This window comes from Adiantum capillus-veneris, chromosome 15 (genome assembly GCF_014529385.1).
Source record: "Adiantum capillus-veneris isolate H3 chromosome 15, ASM1452938v2, whole genome shotgun sequence".
NCBI classification, from domain to species: Eukaryota; Viridiplantae; Streptophyta; class Polypodiopsida; order Polypodiales; family Pteridaceae; genus Adiantum; species Adiantum capillus-veneris.
Genome location: NC_140945.1, coordinates 147,426,986 through 147,444,103, shown reverse-complemented (window position 1 = coordinate 147,444,103; position 17,118 = coordinate 147,426,986). Strand labels below are relative to the sequence as shown.

Genomic DNA, 17,118 nt, shown 5'->3' with positions numbered 1-17,118 from the left:
TCCTCTTCTCAATGTACATGTGTTACCATGCACATATTGGCGTGCTCCATTTTCAAAATTTCCCTTGTAGCGGTAAAATGATGTCTTTGGTATTCCATGTAGCTCATACCATGCTCTGCAGCAAACAATAGAGCCATTTCTCTTGAATTGGTATCGCATCTTCTCATCTTTCTGATAGAATATAGGTAGAACATCATATACATAATTTGTGCATGCTTTTTGAGGCTCTCCCCAAAATACTTACCGTAATATTGTCACCAAATCACGATCTGCAAACTGACAGCATTTTTTCCCACAACAATCAATGCATGAAACCCTTTGAATTGACTCAGCTGAAAGATAAAAAGTAGAAGCTGGTGCTGCTTGCACTTTTTGAGTCATGTTGATGAAACTGTATTGTCTCTTCCTTAGCAAAGGGTCATCAACACTACCATCAAGTTTTTTCCTAGCATTGTCATCATTGGATACATCCTCATGTCTAGTATGCATCCCATCAATAGGAACAAAGCATTGTAGTGGGCTCCCATCCAACATGGTTGCCTGTTGGATGGGCCACTTTAGCAAAGTAATGCTTCCCACTTTAGGCATAGTCTCACTGATTTCATTCTCCCTTTCAATACCTACGCCCACAAAGCCATCACCAAGTACCTGAAAATTGACATGATCATGTGGAAATACATACAAGATGGTCCATTCATTCAGAGTTTGCATCATTGTTTCTTCCTTAAAAAGGACCCTTTGATTTCTCCAAGGTTTGCGTATTGACATTTCAAACTCTGGGATTGTAGTAGGTATTGCATCTGTAACTAGAGGATCAAGATGATCCCCTTGTTCATCAACAGTGTAGCTTTCATTTGTGTCAATTACGTTGTCATTGATTATGGATTTTTGCAAAACAATCTTAGGCCATCAAACAACACTCCATAATGAGCTTTGGAGAGATGTAGTATCCATTGTATAAAAAGGGAGGACCACATCCTTCAAACATTCCTCCACTAGTGTAGATACATTTTTGTGCCCTATCTTTGTACCGCCACAAGTGGAATCATGATGTGTTCTACACACACAACCAATACCAACAAATTCATTATGAAGTACCATATGCACTTTCTACCCAGATTCAAAGTCCCATCCTATAAGTTGAAAAGAAACACCTTGTTAATTTCATATTTATAGATAAATTCTCTTTGGAAAAAAAATGTATAAGTTACATTACACATTACACAAGGGTTGTGAATACTATAACTCTATAGACATTTCTATATTAGATCATAGCTTGGGGAAGTGGTGGACCTAGTTGTAATGACCAGTGTCCAAGGTGCTATTTTAGGAACTTGCTTGTCAATGTCCAAGTATCTCTTACTTCTTCAAATGGAAGTAAAGTTGGACAAGGGGGGATCTTGAAACCAAAATCCCCTTTCTATATGAGGTAAATCTTGGAGAAATGGTGGACCTAGTTCTAATGGCTATTGTTCAAGGTGAACTATTGTAGGAACCTGCTTCCCAATGTCCAAATATCCCATGCTTATTTCAATGGAAGTAAGGTTGGACAAGTGGTGGAGCTTGAAACCGATAGTCCCTTTTTCTATATGAGAGTAAAGCTTGGACAAGTGAAGGATAATGTACAGTTTCTAAGGTGGTATTGTAGAAACTTGATTCCCAATGTTCAAGTATCTCTTCCTTCTTTCAATGGAAGTATGGTTGGACAAGTGGTGGACCTAGTTAATGTACAAGGTGAACTATTGTAGGGCCTTGGTTCTCAAATGTCCAAGTAGCCCTTGCTTCTTTCAATGCAAGTAAGGCTGGACAAGTAATGGAGCTTGAAACCGACAGTCCCTTTTTCTATATGAGAGTAAATCTTGGACAAGTGATGGACCTAGTTTTAATGTCCAGTTTCCAAGGTGGTATTATAGAAACTTGATTCCCAATGTTCAAGTATCTCTTTCTTCTTTCAATGGAAGTATGGTTGGACAAGTGGTGGATCTAGTTAATGTAGAAGGTGAACTATTGTAGGGCCTTGGTTCTCAGTCCAAGTAGACCATGCTTCTTTTAATGAAAGTAAGGTTGGACAAGTGGTGGAGCTTGAAACCGACAGTCCCTTTTTCTATTTGAGAATAAATCTTAGAAAAGTGATGGACCTAGTGTTGATGTCCAGTTTCCAAGGTGGTATTCTAGGAAATTGATTCCCAATGTGCAAGTATCTCTTTCTTCTTTCAATGGAAGTATGGTTGGACAAGTGGTGGACCTAGTTAATGTCGAGGGTGAACTATTGTAGGGCCTTGGTTCTCAGTCCAAGTAGACCATGCTTCTTTTAATGAAAGTAAGGTTGGACAAGTGGTGGAGCTTGAAACCGACAGTCCCTTTTTCTATTTGAGAATAAATCTTAGAAAAGTGATGGACCTAGTGTTGATGTCCAGTTTCCAAGGTGGTATTCTAGGAAATTGATTCCCAATGTGCAAGTATCTCTTTCTTCTTTCAATGGAACTATGGTTGGACAAGTGGTGTACCTAGTTAATGTACAAGGTGAACTATTGTAGGGCCTTGTTTCTCAATGTCCAAGTAGCCCTTGCCTCTTTTAATGGAAGTAAGGTTGGACAAGTGGTGGAGGTTGAAACCAAAAGTCCCTTTTATATATAAGAGTAAATGCTGGACAAGTGATGGACCTAGTTTTAATGGCCAGTGTCCAAGGTGGTGTAGGATCTTGATTCCCAATGTCCAGGTATCTCTTGCTTCTTTCAATGCAAGTAAGGATGGACAAGTGATGGATCTTGAAACCGAAAGTCCCTTTCTAAATGAGAGGAAAGGTTGGACAAGTGGTGGACCTAGTTTTAATGACCAATGTCCAAGGTGAACTATTGTAAGGCCTTGGTTCTCGATTTCCAAGTAGACCTTGCTTATTTTGATGGAAACATTTGGGTCAATGGTGGATCTTGAAACAAAACCCCCCGCTTTATTTGAGGGTAGCTTGGACAAGTGGTGGACCTATAAGTTTTAAAAAAAACATAGGACAATTTCAAGGCTTTACTTCCCAATGTCCAAGTAGCCCTTGCCTTTTTCAATGGAAGAAGGTTGATAATAGGGCCTTTCTTCTCAATGTCCAAGCAGCCTTTGCTTTCTTCAATGGAAACTTGGAGAAGTGGTGGACGTAGTTTTAATGGCCAATGTTGAAGGTGAATTACTCGATGAGCTAGTAGCTCCCTAAAGTCAAAGAAGTACTTGCTTCAACAAGGACAAGTGGTAAAAATTTGACAATTCATGAAATTTGAAACAAAAGCCCCCAAGCTTGCTATGAGGAGAATAGATTTGAGCATGGTTTAGTCATGGTGTGGATATGGTCAATGTCCTAGGAAAATTTTGAGTTCTGAGCTCCAAAATAGAGTCCTTCTCCACCACTTATTTATGTTGATTGTCCTTGGTGAGTTGTGAAGCAAGGAAAGAGACTAGGTTTTAGATACAACGATTATCTAAGCTAGACCACAATTGAGAAAGTGGAATAGGGTGGTCCAACAAGATTTTAGATTGGGTTTTGGTGCAACACCCCAAGCGGGGTCCCGTGGGGTTGGGGGTAGGGTGAAGGGGCTACGCGGAAGTCCCTGTGGGGTTCGGGGTGACGCCCCGAGCAGGGTTGAGGGGCGGCAGTCCCAGTGGGGTAATTCCCCGAGCAAGGTCGAGGGGCAGTAGCCCCCGCGGGGTTTCGAGCAGCCCCCCAAGCGGGGTCAAGGGGCAGCAACGCCTGTAGGGTTCGAGGCAATGCCCCGAGCGGGGTCAAGGGGCGGCAGCCCCTATGGCGTTTGAGGCAACACCTCAAGCAGGGTCGAGGGGCAGCAGCCCGCACGGGGTTTGAGGTATCACCCACCATTATATTAATATATTGTTCAATTTACAAAAAAGGTTCATAAGAAGTTACATCACTCCTGTTATATACAATGATAGCCTCAAAGGCTCAATGAAATGATTTTATTAACTCTTGAAATACTTCGAACAATGCTTGGATCATCTTCAACTTTGATAAACATATACCATCTTTGAGATACTTCAATTTGTCTTTGATTTATCTATCAATATCACAAAATCAAAGATGGAAATCATACCAATGTAGAGAAATACATTGACATAATGTCTTTCGAGATGGTTTGTAACACTTCAATCAAGATTAAACCCATGTAAATATTATACAATCCTCTTCTTAACCTGAAATACCATGTACTATGTGCATATATATACAAAGCCTATAACATTTGATGGTCTAGTAACTTGTGTGTAGCATAAAATAGCATAGACATAGTGAGAATTTCATTAAGAATAGATTCCTAATGAGCATAGCAAGAGTGCTCGGATAGAGAGAGCAACAAAATCATAACATCTAGTTAGATAGGCATGAAGGATACTTCAAAAAGAGAGAGAAATTAAGCTATTGACAATAGTTGAGGACTGGATTTTCATGAAGCTAGTCCCCCCTCCAAAAGGCTTTGTATTATAGGTTTTCCTTATCACCGGAGACATTTTACAATACAATACTTTGTGTTCCTTCAATAGCTTGCTGGTGCAATGAAGATGGAATCTTCAAGCACCAAGATCACACTTGAAAATACAACATCAATTCCCTCACGGTCTCAGACCCAAGACCTCACACACCTTCGGAGATGGTGAGAGCTAGCGGGGTATGAGAGTAGATTGACAGAAAGAAGGAGTATTCTTATGAGAAAGAAGTATGTCTCCTCACATAATCACTCTTAATACCTTAGCATAGCTTAGTAATTATCATCGTAGAGGTGATGATCATGCATTGGAGCTTGGCTCTTTGTTGGATTTGCATCAAAAGCCAAGAGTTGTTGGTGTAGGCCTCCCTTCTCACAAGCTTGGAGTAGATGAAGAGATTTCCATTAAATCTTGAGAAGGAGATAGTCTTCTTTTCTTCAGACATGAGCTTGTGTGAGTGTGTGTGTGTGTGTGATAATGCCTTGCAAAAATCAGTCCCCCTCTCTCTCTTGGTCGACCCCTCTTGCTAATTACTCATGCTGGCATCCTATTGGCCCCTGCAAAGCTTAGCCAATGACAATTAAGAATCATAAGTGATAGCCTTGTGACATGTGTTCCCCTTTCCCCTTTTGTGAGAGCTTTAGGTATTTAAATAATGCAATTAAACTCTCATTGGACCTCTTAGTCTTCTGGCCAATAGAAATCATGCAAGCCATTGGCTGCTGAATGCTCATTGCAACCCTTGGGAAACTGTCCAATAGTCTTCTAGAGAGATTAATTTCTACTGGTTATTTTATCAAGTATTTTTAAATGAATTAAATTAAATTTACTCTAGCCTAACTCTCATTGGTCCACCTCTATGGCTATCCAATAGGATTTGAATTCACCTTGGGGGTAACTGGGGTAGGAAGCTCACATGTGTCCACTATGTTCTTTGTGTAAAGGGAGCCTGGAAGGGTGTGTGTGTGTGTGTGTCTTTCTCTCTCATCCCCTACAAATTGGGCTCGCCCCCTCCTATCTAGGGATATGTGAAGACTTTATGGTCTTCACATAAGCATCCAATTTTACCTAGAGATTGACCATTGGACATTACCTTTGAATTTTGGAACCTTAGCATTTTGGAAGTCTTAATGGGCTGAACCTTAGGGTCTTTGAATCCCATCGATGCACATTGCTATTTTACAGATGGCCCCCCATTTTGAACCCTATTTTCCTTCCTTTGGATCTCTACTATGACCGGTCTGCTAGCCTAACCAATATTCTAGCTTATTCTCCCCTGACACTTCCCATATTAAATGATCAATTTCACATGAGAAAATCGTTTAGGAGAATTAGATATTAGTTATTATAACATTACCTCTCTCTTGAAATCACACTCGTCCTCGACTATGAGGTAGAGACGATAAAGCCTAGTAATTAGTCCGTTTGCTAGTGGGTAGAGGATCCCTATTTTACGCTATGACATCATCCCAAAATGGACGACTAGTCCATTTGGTGCTTGAGACCGTTATAGCTACCGCAACCATGTCTGACTTTAGTCTGTATCAATCTTCCATAGTAGAGTGACAAGCTCTACTTGGTGTTCGGGAGACATCGTCTCCGTAAACATGATCCTAAGCATGCATACTTATTAATATGTGCACACTATAAAGAAAAACAAAGTCCTATAAGAGAAAAAAATTTGTTCATTTTAAACATTTTTACATTTGCTTACACTAGGGAAGCATTGATAAGGTTTAGGTTATCCTTTAATTGTATGCCTTGCATCCATCTAGCATCTTCAAAAGGATAGTTCTTAAATTTAATAAGATATCGTTGGAGAGGGGGAAAGGGGAACACACGCATCACGCAACACAATACCTCACTATAGCCCAGGGTATACACAACAACCCAATCCATTAGAGTTCACCTTCGAAACTCGACACTACCTGCAAGCAAACCACCACTTGCACACAACCATATGCACACACCCCTTGCAATGCACCAAACAGACTCAGTCTCTCCGCTCTTCTCAATTGACAACTACACAGCCTCTCTCTACCTCTCTTTGCACAACCAACTTCGCGGGGGGGGGGGGGGGGGCATGCCAACACACGCCCACAACCACACTCGCACAAGCAGAGAAGAGAAGGGGGAACGGGAGAAGAAACACGAGAAATAGGGGCAAATACTTGGTAGTACTGCATAGGGAGATAGTACAATCAAGTTCAATGGCAAGCCTATAGTACACAGGCTTGCAGGCCTCCAACAATTCTCCTTGGCAAAAAATCCAAATTTCATCTGCAATCAACTTCGGACAAAGGCACCCAATCTTTCGACAGCTGTAACTTTTTGCTCCGGGCTCCGTTTGACGTGCAGTCAATTCTTGCTAGCTCTATATGATGCATACCCTGCTCTAGAACTTTGTTGAGGCTCAAAAGATGCCAGATGGCACACCTCCCCGTGTGATCAGGTGGACACCAACCTAACCCCCGACTAAACTTCAACTGGCCACATCTTGCTATTTGTAGCTCCTAGATGTAACCTAAAAAGACGGGTAGGCTCCATAAATAGAACACTATACATCTATACCCTGACTTCCACTTGGACCACCTGTCCCCATCTGGTCTGTCTGGCAAGAATCTGCAACACATTGAACCTTCGACCTTCAATAACCTGGAATTTTCACTTTTAAGCGTCACACTGCGAGCGTCACTAATGTGAAGTACCTCTTGTAGTGAAAGAATTGATATAAATCAATAATTATAACGATTGGACATGACTTATCCATGATATCAAATCATTAAAATTATAACTCTTTGATTTTTTCAATTAAAAGAGAAAATACGTCATCAAAATAAAACTCTTTGATAAATCATCAAAAACATAATCATTGACATTCACAAAGAAGAAAAATGATGTGAATTATCAAAGTATAAGTATCAATATCGACTGAAGATTATAAAACAAATCATCAAAATCGAGATGTAACTACATAAATCATTGAAACATAACACTTTAATATTCATACAAAAAAATAAAAAGAATTATCTAAACATAATTTTTTAATTCGAATCTTCGAATACAACACAAATTATCAAGATTGTATAACTCTAGGTAATTTCTATCTACTTCTTTTAATACATAAATTGAGTTTAAGATGATGTAAATTTAACATACTGAACCTTTAATCTATTTCTTTTACATAAAATCGAATTGCATATGATCCATAAAAAGAAAGTTCAAGAATTATGCAACAAGAAGAATTGAAGACATTGTAATTTCAATATGCTTAACTTTTACTTTGGTTTCAATTATGCAAATCGAATTACATATAATCCATAAAAAGCAAATCAAAAAATCATGCAAAAAAAACTCAACACATATCAACATAGAAATCTAATTGAATACAACATAATCAACTCTTGATCTAATTTCATTTTATGCAAATCAAATTGAATATGATACATGAAAGATAAATCAAAGATCCATAACAAGAAGCTTAACACAAATAGATTCGAAAATATAAAAGCTCATACATTTTGATGATTTCAATTAAAAACGTGTTAAAAATAGTTACCAATTCTTTGTAAGTTACTTTTGGTGCAAAATTTGACAAATCGGTCATAAACAACTGCTCTGGAACATCCCAAAACTCTAAGAACGACTCTTCAAACACTCAAATCCGAGTTTTGGGCAAAAAGTTATCATGATTTTATGTTTTGCTGAATTGTAGATTTTTGTTGCGAGCGCGCTGCGCGAAGCCATGCAAGACAAAATACGCTCTATTTTTGTGAAGAAAAAGCAACCACACTCTAATACCGTCTTGAGAAGACAAAGAAAGAGAAGAATACAGAGATGATACGCAAAGAGTACAATCCCAAAGTGTTTAGAATATGCACACAAGATGGTATATATATAGAGGGGACCCAAGGCTATATTTAAAGTAGCTCAACACTCCATTTGAAAGGACCCAGTTTTAGTGAAGGCTTACAAAGAGGTATAGAAATTTTCCAAATAATGTTTGAAAAATTGCTAGGATGGATCATATTTTGTAGATTGAAAGGTCATCCACTTCCGATAATTAAACTAGCACTCTAATCCTTGTTGTAATCAGGAAGTCTACAGTTTGCAAATATACACATACAACAATGGCAACCACTACTGCATATAATAATAATTGTGTGCTAAGATGTAGAGACAAAGAGAGAGGAAGAGGGAGAGAGACAAGACAAGAGACACACTATGTGTGCTCCCAAAGATTGATTCATATTGAGGACAATATACATATATATAGGTGAGACTAAGTAGAGTAGAGTGAGCGATATACAGCTTCAACAGATGGTCTTTAGCTTTGGATGAAAATACCCTTGGGGAGTTTAAGAAAAAACCCCAAGCCCCTATAAAAATGTGAAAATATGAACCAACGATAATGATGTGAAAGTACATTGTGTATCTGTGTACTAATATACAAGTGGCCAAGAGGTCACAGTGTGCAAGTATTGAGTGTGCACAGTGAATGGTATCTATATGATTACAATGCTATATGTACAAATCTACCATAATAGTAGAGAGGCTAATCTAGAAATAGTGAGGCCGAAGACGCTCCAAGATTCTAACACAAGAGGATGACGCGTGACTCATTGAGGCCTTTGGTAAGCATGTTTTCAATCATCTGGTCACTTGGACATTAATGTTCAATCATGATACTGCCATTGCATACTTCATACTGGACATAATGATAATGCACAACAATATGCTTTGACTTGTTATGTTGAACATAGTCTTTTGCAAGACTAATAGCACTTTGGTTATTACACCGCAAGGGTGTGCTAGAAAGAGGAGAACAATCAATATCAACCAGCATTTTTAAAGTGAAATCAGCTCACGAGCTACAAGTGATGTAGCAACATATTCAAACTCAGTCGTAGAAACTACAACATAGTGTTGTTTCTTACTCGTCCAAGAAACAAGAAAACCATTTATGAAGTCAAAGCAATTGCCACTAGTAGATCACATAGATCAACCAGCATTTTTTAAATCCAAATCAACTCACGAGCTGCAAGTGATGTAGCAACATATTCAAACTCAGTCGTAGAAACTACAACATAGTGTCGTTTCTTACTCATCCAAGAAACAAGACAACCATTTATGAAGTCAAAGCAATTGTCACTAGTAGATTTCATAGATCAACCAGCATTTTCTAAATCCAAATCAGCTCAGGAGCTTCAAGTGATGTAGCAACATATTCAAACTCAGTCGTAGAAACTACAACATAGTGTTGTTTCTTACTCGTCGAAGAAACCAGACAACCATTTATGAAGTCAAAGCAGTTGCCACCAGTAGATCACATATATAAATGTGAGATCGCCTAATTTTTATTTGGGTAACTCAAAAGAAGAGGGATTGCACAGAGTCTGAGCCTTTTAGGTATTTCATTACAATCTTTGTTGCAGACCAATGCTTAAGAGAAGGATGTGCAAGATGTTGTCCAATATAATTAGCAACAAACAAACTATGAGGGTGAGTAATTATGCCAACAAACTAAAGACATCCAATCAAGTTAGCATAAAATCTATTTGTGACAAGTTGACCGCCACTTTTAGAAGTGTTCTTCGTAGAACTCGCAAGACACGGTGTATTAACTAAATGTGTAGATTCTAGGCTAAATTTAGGAACAAAATATCTTTAGTGCGGTTCCTTTGAGTCTGAATGCCAACGCACGAGTGAAACTTTCCAAGATGCACAATATCAAATGCTAAAGACAACAACTTTTTCACTTGCTGAAGAAATCCCAAATCATTGGAAACAAGGATGGTATCATTCACATAAAGAGCAAGAATCACAAAACTATTAGCTTGGCATATTATGTATAATTTTGGGTCTGAAGAACAAGAGATAAATCCTTTAGAGGGTAAGAAAAAGATCAAATTTTGTATACAAGGCCTGTGAAGCTTCTTTGAGACCATATAGTGCCTTATGAAGCTAAGCATCAAGGTCTTCCTTATTTGGAATAGAAAACCCTTTTGGCTGCTCCAAAAAAAAATTCTCTTTGTTCGCACATCCATTTGATCATATTCTAAATCAAATTGAATGGAAAATGCCAATAAAACATGAACAATTGTAATGCAAACAATTGGTGAAAATGTCTCTTAATAATCAACACCAGTAACTTGGGATAGTTACGCTAGCAAAGACATAGGTAGTTTAAGCCAGTTTAAACGGTTCATTGTTGTCCCAGGAAGTGCCCTATAAGCTTTTTTCCTATCTTCTTTATTGAATTTGTCCAATAAGGACTGTGGATCCACAAATGCTAATTTTTGCATCATAAATATGTCATGCGCAATGGTGTGAGGCACTTGGACTAGTGTCACACAGTTTTAAATTAACAATTGATAATATCAAGTGCACCAATAGAAGTGTGAAGAAACTTACTTGATGATCATGCCGAGCACCAAGAGAAATTCTACCATCTCTGCAAGGTCGCGCTTCACAATTATGCACTTAACCTTTAGTGTAGATAATTCATCCAATCGCTCCCGTAATGCCCAATCTTTCTACGCATGAAGCCAGTGGTTACTGTCCCAAATAATGGACATTTTCTCCTCCATGTGAGAGAGCTCGGGAATGCCTCTAATCTGGTCATCAAAGATGATTGACATCAATGACTCTCTCGCTTAAGTGCCACACCTATTGAATGGTATTGGATCTTGTCTGTGAAAAGCTTCGGACACAATGAAGCGAGCCATCATGCGTTAGTAACCTCTTTTGGTTATAAGGTTGTTAGTTTATCCACACAATGATAATTTGTTCTAATGGCCAAGTTGGCCAAAAGATAGCAAAGAGGGATGCGAAGCAACAAGTGATTGTATGACACAACATGTGCAATAATCCAACCCGATGAGATGTGGCTATCAACCACGGATCCAAAGAAATTGGTAAGATGATCATTACCCATGTTTTTCGCAAGGATGGTCATTGAGGTGACTACACTTGTTGAAGGAGGCACTTGCATCGTCATTAAAATGGACGCTCCAACCATGGAACCGTTGAGTGGTGTGCAATAATTTTCTTCTTGGGTGATTTGAATCATCATTTCTTTTTGGTAGTCCACGTCTTTGGACTTGTTAAAATTGACATCTTGTTTGTTAGTTCGGGTGCTTATGGCTTTTTAAAAAAATATGAAAGATGAAAGTAATATGAGAGCTTTGAAGGTGTGGGAAGAAGGTCTAAGAAAAATGAAATAAAAGAGAGTGGAAAGAGAAGGTTTAGAAAGGTATGAAGGATTGAGAAAAAAAAACTTTTCTAAAAGATAGAGATCTCTAATGCTCACAGAAGAGTAGAACTATGAGAAAAATTAAAGACTAGAAGAATAAGCTTTCAAAGCATTTGAAAAGGGGGAGGCCACGCAGGGGGGAGGGGTGGGGCGGCAGGGTAGGCGCAAGGGCAGGGGGACAGTGATGCATGCACGGGAAGAGAGGGAGCGTTTTGGTCAGCGCAGGGGGGGCAGGCAAGGACAGGGGATGAGCACGAAGAAGGGGCGGCATAGCGGGGCGGGTGCACGGCACTAGGGACAAAGAGGCACGCACGAGAAGATGAGGGTTTGGTCGGTGCACGGTCAAGGCTTGCAGGGGCGACACCATGCAGAGGGGAGCAAGGCGACGGGGCTGGCACAGGGGGATGCGCAAGACAAAGGGGCAGGGGGTAGGGCACAGGATAGGGCAGGCAGGGTGGCGGTGGGCCGCAGGGCATACGCGGGGCAAGTGGGCATGCACAAGAAGGGGCAGGGCGACAGGGAGAAGGGGTGATAGGGCGTAGGTGATAGGGGAGAAGGGAGACAATGGGAAAGGAGCATTGCCAGGTCCACATGGAAATCCATGTGGACTTGGAGCGACACCCGTAGTCTACGTGGACTACCATGTGGACCTTGCAGCACAATCCACTGCTGACTACACGGTGCCACGTTAACAAGGTGCCTACATGGCATGCCATGTGGACAGTAATCTGCCACGTGGCAGCCCACATGAAACCCACAATGACCACCTCTCCCCTATGCCGTGCTGCCCCTGCCAGCCCACCCTCTCCCCTGCACCCCGCCACTTCCCCATCGCCCCTTGCCATGAAATTCGCCTTCCCCCATCACTGACACCCCTTCGCCACCCTGCAGTTGCTCTGTCCCCCCTTCGCCGCCCCCCTTGTAGCGACCCTACACCCCCTGCTACCATGCACCCTCTATCCCCCTCCACTCCCCGCCACCCTTTGGTAGTCCCTTCCGCCCTGTGACGCCCCCTATCACCCCTTGCAGTGCACGCCTCCCCTTTCACCGTTGCCCTACCGCCCACACGCGCACACACACACACGCACACACACAGAGAGAGAGAGAGAGGGAGAGAGAGAGAGAGAGAGATACCTAGCCCTACTTTGTTTTGCATCAGCGCTGGCGTTCTCTGCATGAGCGATAAGGGGCTTCGGGCAGGTCGCCCAGGGGATGGGAGTGCAGAGGGGCATTGGGGTGTCTTCGGGTAGGGTGGATAGGCCCTATCTCGGCTCAGGTTTGCTCCATACATGGGTTAGAGGCGGCCTCGAGTGGGGGACTCCTGCTGGCCCCTGCTCGTGCAGGTGTGGGTTGCGGCTCCTTTCCTTTTTCTGGCTTTGAGACTGGGCGGCGGCCCGCTCTTTTGTGCGAAGAGATTTCCTACTCGCCTGGCCGACTTGTGCTCTTCGGAGTGGCGGTGAATATGGTGCTACTCTGGATGTTGCATGTCAACAACATGGTGGATAGTGGCAAAGCCTGTCATGTTGGTGGCATCAATGTGTGATGTGTGTTTCAAGGTTCTCGGGTCCTAGTGTGGGATCGATTCTGGTGGGGTGGGCTCCCCTACAGCCTTGCATGTTGCTGGTTCTAGATGTCAGTGCTATTTTCAATCAGCGCATGACTCACTATGATTGTTTGGGTCTGTTATTATCTACGGTCCCTTGATCTTGGTTGGTCAACTATATTTTTTGACTCGGCCTATCCTACTCGGTTGGTGGGTAGCGGAGTTCTCTTTCGAGGTGATGGAGTTTGTTGATTCCCCGTTGCAATTGTGCAACCTGTATTTGGTATGTTTTCATGGATGACTCCAGTGTGCTTGTCTTTTCTGCAATAATTCGATCTAGATGGGCAATGTTCACTCTATGGCAGGGGGTGGACCTTGGGTGGCAATCATTCAGCTTTTGGGCTTGTTTGGTTTTTTTGCTATGTAACCTATGGTCATTGATTGTTTATGGTTGTGTCTGTATGGTCGAGTGGATCCCGAATCAGCCTGTGTATTTGGTGGAATGACTTCTTTTGTACTGTCGATGCCCTGGCACTCATTCTGAGCAGGGTCGTGCTATGGTCTATAATTCTTTTTGAGGTTGTCTAATATACCACTCACTATTGTGAGTTTTGCCCAAAAAGAGAGAGAGAGAGAGGGGGGGGGGGGGGGGAGGGGGAGGAACCGTAAACGTAAAATATCACATTTCTTGGAGTTTGTTGCAAAAGTCAGTGTACAGGTGCTTTAAAATGTCTCAACAATGAAAGTTGTCCCAAATTGGTTAATTTTCGAAAGTCAAAACACAATGCATTTCAATGGCAGCATGCTAAAATTACCTTGCATGGACGAGTTTTGGGATAGACTTGGTGGCAAGCTTACGTGCCACTATTGGGGTCAACGCCCATTTATTTGCATATGTGTGATTGCTTCGTATATTATGTCATGCCAAGGGATGAGAGCATGAGAAGATTAATGGTACATCAAGAAACTCACCAACATGACATGCGGGATGGGTCGTCAAAAGGGCTCACTGATAAAACCAAAGAAATGATTCCACGAGTTTTCAGTGTGGATAGACATGCAAGCACAAGAAAGCTACAAATGTGTGTGGAAAAGGGAAGTGTGACAACAACTTTGATGCAAGAGTGGGGTTCTAGCCATGTACTTGGCGAGCAAGAATTTATAAATACTGCTGAGGCAATGGATCCCTTGGTGGAGGACAATTGGTGAGGATGCTTTCATGTTTATCTCGTTTGGACATAATATATTTCAAAGTAATTTAACACCGAAATACAAGTTTCAAGGTCCATGGCTGCAACTAGGAATGGGCGAAAATAGGAGATCTTTGGTGTGGACTCCTTGCTGCGGCTAAAAAGAGATTGCACATATGATTTTTATACAAAATCAAGTTCCCCGGACAAGGAGCGGAAGGGGAGGGGTGCTTTTTGTTCAATATGTCTATAGTTGGTCACGTATGTTGATTGGATTTGGTTAATCGAATGCGATGAAGTGGACCTAGAGATCTTCGGCACGCTTGGGTGCAATTTGATCACACTCTTTGAGTGGCGGATTGGATGACCATGGCATGCCACGATTATGATCCACGGTTTTCTGTCTTAGGAACATATTTCAAAAGTTTGGGCATATCTTAAGAAACAACCAGCAATGTGTTTACTAATGTGCTTGTCTTATGTTGCAGCATGCAAGATCTCCTCACTAATGCAACTTGTGGTATGAAAGAGGAAGACATGAAAGCACGAATTCTTTTCTGAGAGAATGAAGTTATGGAGGTTCATGGATGTTAGAGAGTGGATTTCCATGGATTCATGGCGGACGAAGCTCATGCCAACTAGAATGCAGTGTATAGTGTTCAATGGTGGCAAAGACAATGTTCTACAACATCGAGAGTGATCTTGCCTTTTTCATTGGAAACAAAGCATGGTGACACACACCACAAAGTACATTTTCTCTTGATCTCAACAGGCTCACAAATACATGTCCGAAAAGTGGCGTCTAGCCCCCTCTAAAGAGGTAGATACAATGGAGTCTCGTCTACTTCAATAATGGTGACAAAATGGATATTTCTTGGATAAAAAACACTCTGCAATGGATTCTTTGTTGAGTTTGTGGAAGGTGCGTATTGCACATTGGGGGCAGAATCATGTCTGCAATAGAGAGAGTGTTGATAGGGAAAACACTCCAAGAACCAACTTGGCCAAGATCAAGCATGGTAGCTGCCTTGCATGTGAAGGGTTTAAAAGAAAAATATCATTGTATGATGCATGTACTTCAGATATGGAAAATGCAATACTACAAAGCGCGAAGGCAGTTTCTTACTCTCAAGGTAAACATATTGGAAAGGGTCCTTCACTAGAGAGGCTCAAGGAAAGAGTTTCCTCTAGTCTAGCACAAGTGAGTAGTAAATGAGGTTACATCTGGAACACCCATGTATAAGGCTCGTACCCCACTTGAATGAGACAAAGAAATTATCTGGCAAAATGAGAGGGCCATCGATTGTGATTGATGTTGAGGATGAATCAACACATAGCCCAGAGTACAATGCAAAAACACGATACTAAACAACACATGGAAGGCCAAGGAAGATCATTTTCATGAAATATTCAGGGGTAGTCAAGCTTCATTGCCTTTGGTCTCCTTCGAGCTTGCTATCCGAGGCCGCAAAAAAGGCAAAAAACATCTGTCAATCCCCTCCTTAACATTAGCTCCCAACTTCATCCTGCTGCATCTTGCTGATCGAGCATCTGATGGATGAACTATCGATTTCTGCTTATACCTTTCACATGATGCACACTATCACCAGAACCTTGGAAAGGCAAAAAAAATGCCAGATGGCACATCCTCCGATGCAGGCAAGTGGGCACAGACCTGATCCCCAGGAAAACTTCAACTGATCATAACTTACAATCCAGAGCTCTGATTTGCAATCCGAGAAGACAAACATGCTCTATAATTTGAGCTCTATGCATCTATCTACTAACATCATCCTGGGCCACTTGTCTCCAGATGTCTTTCCTGTTGGGGATCTGCAGCACCTTCTAACTTTGAATTGCAATATCTTGAGCATCGGGCCTCCTTTTGATGAGCCTTCTAGACCGGATTTTGGAGCACATTGAACACTACATTCTAGAGCATTGACTCAGCACTTTGGACACCTTGATCTCTCATCCCATCTAGACCAAACTTTGGCTCTTAATCCGTGTGAATCCAATCCAATATCTAGGTATAAATTAAAATGAAGCAAAGTAAAAAAAAATATATTCACCCACCGAGAAAGTATTGGAGGGGTTGCTACCGAGATGCGTCAATGTCCACTCCTATTAATTAGGATAGATGGGAAGAGTTTTTGGGCCAAAGGCAGAGTTGCTTAGTCTTTTCTTTGTCAAGATTAGGTCAGTGCAAATAGCAAGTGTAAAATACTTCATGTAGTTCTTTGGATTTTTTGGATTGATCTACTGCCAATGTACAAGATTCAAAATCAACGGATTGCATATTGAACATTGAGAGAGAGAGAGAGAGAGAGAGAGAGAGAGAGAGAGAGAGAGAGAGATTTTGATGCGCAGCTGTGGTTGGGGCTCCTGAATTTCATTGTTATTGACATAGACCCACTCCGTGGGCCTCCATGAAGAAGGAGGGATTTGCCTCTATGGGTGGAGGAAGCAAGGGTATATGCGTGCACAATATCTGTTTGTGGGACATGTCTGTAATAAGGTGTGCGTGGAGAGAGGGCGAGTGAGAGAAGAAATAGAGACTACTTTGTGGCTTGTGATCGGAAACAAGAGAGGTATGACGTCGATGCTCGGGACTGAATGCTTGTCCCTATGTTAACGTTTGCAGTGGCAAC

At 41.5% G+C, this 17,118-nt stretch overlaps 1 protein-coding gene across 1 annotated transcript; it reads left to right on the top strand.

Annotated features, from left to right (window-relative positions):
- Positions 1 to 12,946: 12,946 nt before the first annotated feature.
- LOC147441644 (uncharacterized) lies at positions 12,947 to 13,286 on the top strand. The gene is made up of 2 exons (XM_086483769.1): positions 12,947 to 13,010; positions 13,078 to 13,286. The coding sequence occupies exons 1-2, from the start codon at positions 12,947 to 12,949 to the stop codon at positions 13,275 to 13,277; spliced, it is 264 nt and encodes an 87-aa protein (XP_086339895.1). The 3' UTR covers positions 13,278 to 13,286.
- The last annotated feature ends 3,832 nt before the right edge of the window (positions 13,287 to 17,118 follow it).